At 40.4% G+C, this 10,573-nt stretch overlaps 1 protein-coding gene across 4 annotated transcripts in view; it reads left to right on the plus strand.

Moving 5' to 3' along the window:
- The first annotated feature begins 922 nt into the window (after positions 1-922).
- Positions 923-10,573, plus strand: part of SMAD5 (SMAD family member 5) — a 60,211-nt gene continuing 50,560 nt past the window's right edge. For 2 of the 4 annotated variants that reach the window (XM_006866098.1, XM_006866099.1), the window contains exon 1: positions 1,092-1,485. In XM_006866098.1, the coding sequence (XP_006866160.1) occupies positions 1,092-1,485 (394 nt within the window). Of the gene's footprint in view, positions 1,486-10,573 lie in introns of all 4 variants that reach the window. The other 2 variants (XM_006866096.1, XM_006866097.1) reach the window with 2 other exon arrangements.

Consider the following 10,573-nt stretch of genomic DNA (forward strand, 5'->3'; position numbering starts at 1 on the left):
TGGTTCAAGCCCACCAGCCACTCCTCAGAAACCTTATACAGGATCGCTATGAGTTGGAACTGACTGGACGACACTAACAATACAAACTAACCACAAGGTCAGACCCACCAGCCACTCCTCTGAGGCCTTGTACAGAGTCGCTATGAGTTGAAACTGACTCTGCAGCATTTAACAACAACAATGTGACTTATGGAGTGAGGTGGCTCTTTAGGATAAGTACTGAGACTGCAACCCAAAAAGTCAACAGTTCGAACCTACCAGTCATTCTGTAGAATAAAGATGATGCTTTCTTGCCTTATAAAAATTTACAGCCTCAGAACCCTGTACAGGTCCTATATGAGTAGGAACCCACTTTCCAGCATTTAACAACCACAAACACAATGTGACTGGAATTTAAATGGATTTTACTCAAACCTTGTAAGTCTGTGAAATAAAGAAAAAATGAATGAGTTGAGGGAAGAGTTAGATTTTTTTCCTTAAGGTTTCTCTTCACACCAGAACATAGGTAATGTGAATTACAATGAAAGAAGTACTTGAGAATCAAATCTTTAGAATGCCATTTTAGAACTTAGTGGCCTGACCAGGGAAGTAAAGTCTATAGAGTCTCTTTTTTGGATAAAAAAGAGACATAGGAGGTCGAACAATCTGTTTTTGCTTTTGGTTATCATTTGGCGTTGCCAGTGAATTGTTTTTTCGTGTATGTAGAAGGAAATGAGCAGTCATATAACTTTCATTTTGAAACTTAGGATAGAAAGCTTTTTCTTTAGGCTTTTTAATTTTTTTTTTTTCCATTTTACTTTGTAATACTATTCTGTTGTTATTAAAAAAGTACACTTTTCTATTATAGTGATTTAAACTCTAAAGTAAATTGCATTGATTTAAGTTGGGGATCTTACTCTTTTTATCCTCTCTCCCTTTCAGGACTTGAACCAATGAAACAATCTGACAGCACTTATGAAGATAGATGATGCCCCTTCCTTTGTAATTGGAACTTCTGCGTAGATGCTGTAAAGCTGTATTTGACTTTCTTTCATTGCCCACTGACTTTGAGTTGCAGGAAAGTCTCTAAAGATTGAGATCAAATGACGTCAATGGCCAGCTTGTTTTCTTTTACTAGTCCAGCAGTAAAGCGATTGTTGGGCTGGAAACAAGGCGATGAGGAGGAAAAATGGGCAGAAAAGGCAGTGGATGCTTTAGTGAAAAAGCTAAAAAAGAAAAAGGGTGCCATGGAGGAACTGGAAAAAGCCTTGAGCAGTCCAGGACAACCAAGCAAATGTGTCACTATTCCTAGGTCTTTAGATGGACGTCTGCAGGTTTCTCACAGAAAAGGCCTACCCCATGTTATATACTGTCGGGTTTGGCGCTGGCCTGATTTACAGAGTCATCATGAGCTAAAACCATTGGATATTTGTGAATTTCCTTTTGGATCTAAGCAAAAAGAAGTTTGTATTAACCCATACCACTATAAGAGAGTGGAGAGTCCAGGTAGGTTTTGCTCCCCTGAGAGGGGGAAAAAGAAAAATCTTTCTGATTTGCTTTTAACTGTATTTAGTAATTAAAAAACTATATTAACCTTGTGTTTCCTTCTTAAATATTTTAATCTTAGAAGGAATATTTGGTTTTGAATTGAGCTTTTTGCATGGAGGTGGTTTATTCTAATTCATAGTTCACTCTTGTTGTTGTTGTGAGGTGCCATCAAGTTGGCAACAACTTATCATTACCTTGTGCATAATAGAATGAAACACTGCTGAGTTCTGCACCAACCTGTATCATTTCTGTGGATGACTTCCATCTGTTTATCGAAGGCTTAAATTAAGCTCCATGTAAACACTTAGCCCCACTCCTTTGTGTCAAGAACTTGGTTCCCACAATCACTGGTAGCAATATTGTGTTTTCACTATTTCTGACAGCATACAAGCATGCCATAATACCTCCCATTCTAAAATAAAAGTGAAAAAAACAACAACACAATTTTTATCTTAATTTCATTCATAATTCCCCTTTCCAAATTGGCTACACATGTTCTTCTGATACCTATATAGGAATTTACACATATATCGTTTTCACCTCTTTAATGGAAAATATTTCTTGACAGTTCTTAGTTAGTTGCTCATCCTTACCATTTGTTAAGATTACTAGTGACTATTCTCTTACAGGAGCCCTGTAGGGTAAGCACTGTACTGCTAACTATAAGCTCCTGGTGTGGTTCTGTGGGTTAATGTGCTGAACTGAAAAGTCACTTTGAACCCCTGGGTCAGCAGTCAGGCTCACCAGATGCTCCTAGGAAACCCTATACAGGGTTGCTGTGTGTTGGAACCAACTCGGCAGGACTTCCCAACAACAACAACATTTCTTTTTATTGTGAATTGAGTGATAGTTTACATGGGAGAACATTGGTTTTATACTTGTTGTTTCATTGCAATGATTTATAGTGTCTTTCGTGTATCAGCATTCAACAGTATTTGCTTCTGTTCCCTCTGTTTTTTGTTTGTGCTTTTTCTGGATATACACAGAAACACTCAGGAATATATAATCATTTAAATAACCAAAGGGCACATTCTGCAAGCCTGCTTCCTGGCCGCCAGCACCCAGTCCCTCTCTTTCTGTGAGACTAGCGGCTCTAATTCTCCATGTTATCATCTCTCCTTCTATCTCTGGTGTCGCTGCTACTCTGGATAGGGTCCCACATTCCACTCGTGCTTTTCTCCCTTGATAGTCCTAGAGTCCTCTCTTGGACTGTAAAGTTAACTACGCCCTCCTTTTTGTTAAAAAACTTCTGCCTTTACTCTGGTGACAATTGCAATTAGTCATGATAACAATTACTATTGAATCACAAGAATCTTATCCCAAACTCTTTTCACCAGACCCATCTAGCTAGACAAGATGAAGTCTGTTCAGTAGGGATTCTACCTTCCCCCGCACACTCTGAAACAACTCCCTCTTGAAAACGTGTAAGCCAGACACTTCCTGCCAGTATAGCACCCCCATTTTAGGTAGCCAATGTCTATTTTGCCCGTCCCTGTCATCCCTGTATACAGTGGGGATAGAATTGATACTTGATGCTAAAACTGCTTCCTTCTCAGTTGGTATTTTGAGCTACTACATCCATAAGTATAGGTCAAGTTGATCAAATTGTAGCAATTTACACTAACAACATTTCTTACAGGAATCCTATAGGATAAGCACTGTACTAGTGCTTCAAACCCACCAGCCGCCCCTTGAGAGTCCTAGACGAGGGTCCTTATGAGTCAAAACTGACTTGATGCCCTTAACATCAATGTTTTCTTACAGATCTTGGGGTCATTTCTCAATCTTCATAATATTTGGCCTCTTAAGGAGCTCTGGTAGCGTAGTGGTTACGAATCGGGCTGCAAACCTTAAGGTCAGCGGTTGGAAACTACCAGCCGCTCCGCGGGAGAAAGATGAGGCTTTCTACTCCCGTAAAGATTTATACCCTCGGAAACCCTGTACAGGGTCGCTATGGATCGGAACCGACTCGACGGCACTTAACAACAGCAGCATTTTAAATAGTTGATCTCTTCCTGCTTACCTGGAACTTTTCTTTCTTAAGGTCTAAGACATTATACTATTGGTTTTTCATCCTCATTTTCTGTTCTTGCTGTTTTCTGTGTCAGTCCTTGTACCTTTTCTCCATCTGTATTTTTTCTGTGTGTACTTCTGTGCTGTTCCATTTCTATAAGGTGATGCACAAATTTTTAACTCCAGGGTCAACCTCTCTCTTGTTGAGTTGTGAACTGTTGTATCCAGTTTCTGTTTGGCTTCTCTACTTGAATTTCTAATAAGCATATTATTAGAAATTTAATATGTCTAAATGGATTGCATCTCAATGTAAAGAAAACAAAAATCTTCACCACTAGACCAATAACATTCTTATCAATGGGGAAAAGATTGAAGTTGTCAAGGACTGGAAGCAGCAGTCAAGAAATCAAATGACATGTTGCATTAGGCAAATACGCTGCACAAGACCTTTTTAAAGTGTTGAAAAGCAAAGAAGTCAGCTTGAGGACTAAGGTGTGCCTGACCCAAGTCATGGTATTTTCAATAACCTCATATGCATGTGAAAGCTGGACAGTGAATAAGGAAGACCATTAGAAGAATTGATGCTTTTGAGTTATGGTGTTGGAGGAGAATATTGAAAGTGGCATGGTCTACCAAAAGAACCAGTAGATCCATTTTGGGAGAAGTGCAGCCAGAGTGCTCCTTGGAGGGCAGAATGACCAAACTTCGTCTCTCATCCTGTGAGGAGGACATATTGTGAGGAGGGACCAGTCACTGGAGAAGGATTCATGTTTGGTAAGGTGGAGGGTCAGAGAAAACGAGGAAGACCCCATGCGAGATGGATTGGCAAAGTGTCAACAGCATCAATGGGCTCAAGTGTGGCAACAATTGTGAGTTTGGCCCAGCACCAGGCAGTGTTTCGTTCTGTTTTGCATAAGGTCGCTATGAATCTGTACCGACTCAATGGCACATAACAACAACAAATAAATAGAGGAGTCCTTGTGTGGCACTGTAGAATAAGCATGGACTGTGAGCCACAAGGTTGGCAGTTCAAACCCACCAGCTGCTCCTCGGAAACGCTGTACACAGTTGCCATGAGCCAGAACTAACTCAAGAGCATTTAACAACAACGAATAAATAGAACTTTTGTTTTTTTACCCAACCCCAAACCAGGCTTTTTCTATTAAAGTAAAATGATGCTAGCATTCAGGTAATTGCTAATGCTAAGCCTAGGTGCCATCTTTAACCCTTCTGTCTTATAGTACAGGCCATCATAATCTTTTATAGTAAGTAGTCTCCTAATTGGTCTCCCTGCCTCTTTAATTCCCCCACCCTTGTTTTTCTGTACAGCCTCCAGAGTAATCTCTAAAATATATCTCAAATCATGTTAGTCCTTACTCAAAACGTCAAAGGCTTTACATGACACTTAAAACAGATTTCTACAAGGCCACTCTATGATCTAGCCTCTGGTGTCCTCTAATCTGTGAGCTTTCCTTACTCCTTCATCCAGGTTTTTCTTCTTACTATTCACGCTATGTAGAGTACTTTCTCCCCCAGGATCTTTTCAGATATCCTCATCACAACTTGGCTCTATTATATTGTTTATTGTCAGACATGAACATGGGCTTCCTCTGTTCATCATTGCATTCCCAGTGCCTAGAATGTGAGGTAACTTAAAAAGTTCGTGGGAAAAGTCCAGTATCTTAATTACATTTTTGCAGAAACTTTGAAGACCCATCCTGAGTGTGCGTGTAAAGATATGTAATGAATGAATTCTATAATCTGTTATATTAGTTGGGTATATTAGTTATGTATTTTTGTATAACAAATAACCATTTAGCACCTTAATGCAACACATTTGTTATCCTACAGTTTCTGTGGGTCAGGAGTTCAAGCAGGCTTAGTGTTGGGTCTTTTGCAAAGCTATAATCAAGGTATTGGTCAGGGCTGTGCTCTCATCTGAGGCTTGACTGCGGAAGGATCTTATTCCAAACTCACTTCATTGTTGACAGAATTCAATTTCTTGAAGGCTATTGGATTCTTTTGCTGGTGTTGGCCAGAGGCTACCTTTCGTTTTTTGCCACATGACCCTCTACATAGGTAGCATACATTCTATTGTTGTTATATGTCATTGAGTTGATTCCAAATCCCTTTGCAGGGTTTCTCTGGAGCAGCATGCATAGCATACTTGATAACAGAGAGGACAGCTAGTTCCTAGTCCTTTGGCGGATCAGAATGTCTATAATCTAGCAGTGTTCTCTAATCCATGCAGTTTGTGCATCCTCATCTGGGTGAAATTGTTCCCAAGAGGGTGAAAATTGTTCTTGAAGGGTAAAAACCATATTCTTTTATATACATAGTACACAAGCACATTATGTGAGAGGATTTCAAACATTTTTGGAAAGCTCTGTTATTTGTTAATCCCATTTTCCATGAACATTTTGAAACTTGTACAGTTTATCTGCGGTACACAGATGGGTGGGGAAATAGGGAAAAAGTCATAAAAGGCTTCTTAGGAGCGCTGGTAGTGTAGTGATTACAAATTGGTCTGCGAACCTTAAGGTTAGCAGTTCGAAACTACCAGCTGTCCCGCAGGAGAAAGATTAGGGTTACTGCTCCTGTAAAGATTGACAGCTTCGGAAACCCTGTACAGGGTCTCTATGAGTCAGAACCGACTCCACAGCAAATAACCAACCACCAGAGAGATGTTAATGAAAAAGGAACTGAGAAACTCTGATTTACTTCAGTGCTAGAATAAATCTTTTATCTGTTGAGTCTCTGTTACCACATGATCATTTTTCCTTCCTTGAATATATTTATATTCTTCTTTGTGTCTGAAATTTATTCTTGTCCTGTACTGAATTCCTTCACATCTTTATGACCTGATACTGTTGTTAAGTACCATGGAGTCGGTTCTGACTCATAGCAACCCTGTATAGGATTTCCGATGCTGTAAATCTTTATGGGAGCAGAAAGCCTCATCTTTCTCCGGAACTGGTAGTTTTGAACTGCCAACTTTGAGGTCATCCGCTCATCACAGAGACCTATTCAGACACATTTTGTTTAGAATAACCCCATGTATGTATGAACTAGAACCCTAGTAACAGTGCGTTTTTACTTACTCTCGTAAATTCTTGTGTGTGTGTTTTTTAACTTTTGTGAATTGAGTGAAGGTTTACAGAGCAAATCACTAGATTTGCATTCAGCAAATCATACATTGCATTTCTTTTCAACAATTGCAATCTCCTCACTGTAACATTTTCAACTATCCAACGCGTGGAAAGTTGGACAGTGAAAAAGGAAGATGGAGAAGAATCAAATGGTGTTGGAGAAGACTTTAGAAAGTACCATGAACTGCCAGAAGCACAGACAAATCTGTGTTGGAAGAAGTACAGCCAGAATGGTGAGACTTCATCTCTTTGGACACAGTATTTGCAGTTAGCAGTCCCTAGAGAAGGACATCATGCTTAGTAAAGTTGAGAGTTAGTCAAAAGGAAGAAACCTGTGAGGAGATGGTTGACACAACAGCAGCAATAATGGGCTCCGGCATAGCAACTGTGAGAATGGTTCCCGACCATACAGACAGTGTTTTGTTATGTTGTGTATGGGGTCACTGAGTTGGGACCTAACAACAACAACAACAACAACACTATAACATCATTATCCCACTTCTTCCTTATTTCTTGTTTCCATTCCTCCTCCTTTTCCAACACTTGTGAACTTTGGGTAAATCCTGCCCTTTTCATCTCAAGTGGTTGGCCATTCTATGGCATGCATATCTCACTAATATTGTTGCCCCTACCTATGTACCTATGTACCTATGTATGGCTTGGCTGAAAATTTAACCACAGGTGAGTTCCATTCCAGACCTGAAGGGTGACCAAGAGTCATAGTTTTGGGATCTACCAGTCTCTATCTGATCAGTAAACCTGGTCTTTTTTTATGATTTTGAGTTTTGTTCCACATTTTCTCCCACTCTATTCAAGACCTTCTAATGTGATCCCTTTCGGAGTGTTGGTAGTTGTAGCCAAGTACCATCTGGTTCTGGTCTCTGAGTTGTGGTGACTGATGTTCCCGTGGTTCATTAGTCCCTTGGGTTAATTATTTCCAAGCATTTTCAATTTTCATCACCCTTTCCTCTGGACAGGGAGAGACCAATCGCTGCCCCTTAGGTAGCTCGCTCATCAGCTTTTAAGATCCCAGTTATTGTGCTGTAGGATCAGCACCAGACTGCGAACACAAGGTCAACTGTTCAAACCCACCAGTTGCTCCGGGGAACCCTCTACAGGGTCACTATGAGTCGGAACCAATTTGACAGCGCTTAACAACAAGAACTCACCAAAGTAGGATGTAGAACAGTGTCTTTGTGGCCTGTGTTATGCCATTTGACCATGTTGTCCCCTGCATTAAGGTCATACACCTCCAGTTCCAAGATTCATTCTCTTAAAGTGTTTTACTCTGATAGTGTAGTGGTTACGAATTGGGCTGTGAACTGCAAGGTCAGCAGTTCGAAACTACCAGCTCTTCTACAGGAGAATGATGCGTTCTGCTCCCATACAGATTTACAGCCTCGGAAACACCCTGTACAGGGTCGCTATGAGTCGGAACTGACTGCACAGCACACAGCCACCACCAGTGCTTAAAAAGTTTTCTTAACTTTGTTGCCTATGTGTTCCACCACATTCATGGAGTCACACCATGTAATTCCCAATATAAACAAGTGAAAGGCATGTTAGACAGTTTTTTTGCTTGTTGGTTTTATTAATGTGCAGTGGCCTGCTATGGCGTTGTGAGTTAATGTGCTGGACCGGAAGGTCACTTTGAACTGCAGAGTTGGCAGTTCAAGCTCACCAACTGCTCCTTGGAAACCCTATACAGGTTCGCTATGAGTCGATATCGACTCGATGACACTTAACAACAGCATGCTTATTGAACATCTGATGCATAAAGATCTGCAGGATTTGAGAAGTTATTGGGAAGGGGGATAAAAAAGTAATACTGGGTTCCTGCTGTCGAGGAGCTCTGATAATTAGAAAGTAAAATGTAATGTGAGCTATATTATAATAGCAGTACTAAGCGGACCAATAAGGAGCTTTGGTAGTGTAGTGGTTACCAATTGGGTTGCTAATCTCATGGTCAGTAGTTTGAAACTACTAGCTGTTCTGTGGGAGAAAGATGAGGCTTTCTGCTCCCATAAAGATTTATAGCCTTGGAAACCCTGTACAGGGTTTTATGAGTCGGAACCAACTCCACAGCGCTTAACAACAACAAGGGGACAAATAATTGAGAGGATAAAGGATGACAATATAGTAGAGATGCTATGTTGTCTATTAGGTCCTTGAAAAAAATGATTTTGATATATAAAAGATAACAATGGCAGTGTGGGAAGGCCTTCTAAATATATTGCAAAAACACAATACAACATTAGTCTTAAATCATGTTTGCTAATGGTCAGGAGTCTAATGTTTGTGGAGCATATAGGATGCTTTGCCAGGGAGTTGGGGCCTGTAGTAAATGAGGCGGACAAGTTTGCTTGCTGTGTGTATAAGACCTTTGGAGTTACAAGTGACAGATCTCATTTTGAGTTAGTTTAAACTAAAAAGGTAAATACTAAGAAGGACATTGGATGCCCAAGAAATCAAATACAATCATACTGACTAGAGGAATGGCACTGATATAGCTGAGTCAAGGATTTGAAGGAACACTACCACAATTTTGGCTTAAATTTAGAATTTCCTTTTTGTCTTTTTTTGCATGTTTTATCTGCTGTCTGTCTTTCTCCTTCCTTTGCTCGTTTTTGTTTCCTGTAGAATGCCTTCTGTATTTTTTCTTCAGTGCCTCCTTATCTTTCATTTCCTACTAGTTAGCTACTTGAAAGTAATTATTTTTGATCTGGAATCAGTATCCTGGGGGAAGGGACAGATGGGCCCAGCTTCATGAGCTTGAGTGCCCCTGTGATCAGACATTTACAGCACATGATGGATCACTTTAGACTACCCACACTAATCAAGAAGTAGTAGTAGCAGTGGAGTCCTGGTGTGGTACTCTAGGATAAGCACTGGACTGCTAACTGCCAGATTGGCTGTTCAAACCATCCAGCCACTTCTCAGGAACCCTAGACAGTAACACTGTGAGTCAGAACTGACTATATGACACTGAACAATAACAGCAAGTAGTAGCAGGCGTAGTACTTACCATGTACATAGTGCTTATTGACTAGGTGCTTTTTAAGCCTTGTGAAGTTTCTGCCTTGTAGAGTTAGAAAATGATACTAACACTTTTCAGTCCTTTGAGGGTACTTTCTTTTTATGGATAAGGGAACTAGACTTAGAAGGGAAATAAGTCACATACAACAATTTATTGTGGAATCAGAACATATTATAAAAATATTAAAAAGATGGAAGATGACAAGGAAGATAAGAAAATTAGAGGGCCAACCCAGGTGGTCTTGTTGAATAAACAATACCGTCTTAAAGGTTAAGACCATTCCTGCTTTAGGGAGGGGGAAGTATGTTGTTGGGTGACTTTGAGTCAGTTTCAACTCATAGTGACCCTGTGTATAATAAAATGAAACACTGCCTGGTCCTGCTCCATCCTCATAGTTCTTGCTATTTTTGAGCCCATTGTTAGAGCTGACACTGTGTGTGTACCTTTTTTTGAGTTTTTTTTCCCCACTGACAACTACCAAAGGACCTCTGGTAGCTAGTGGTTACGAATCGGGCTGCGAACCTTAAGGCCAGCAGTTCGAAACTACCAGCTGTTCCGCCGGAGAAAGATGAGGCGTTCTCCTCCCGTAAAGATTTACAGCCTCGGAAACCCTGTACAGGGTCGCTATAGGTCGGAAACGACTCAAAGGCACTTAACAACAACAACAACAACTACTTTACTAGGCATGATGTCCTGTTCCAGAGACTGGTCCTTCCTGACAGTATGACCAAAGTGAAGCAAAGTCCTTACTTCTGAGGAACATTCTGGCAGTGCTACTTTCAGACAGATTTGTTTGTTTTTTTAACAAGCCTTCATGTTTTCAATCTTCTCCAACACCATAAATCAG

The sequence above is a fragment of the Chrysochloris asiatica genome, unplaced genomic scaffold (assembly GCF_000296735.1).
Source record: "Chrysochloris asiatica unplaced genomic scaffold, ChrAsi1.0 scaffold00087, whole genome shotgun sequence".
NCBI lineage: Eukaryota > Metazoa > Chordata > Mammalia > Afrosoricida > Chrysochloridae > Chrysochloris > Chrysochloris asiatica.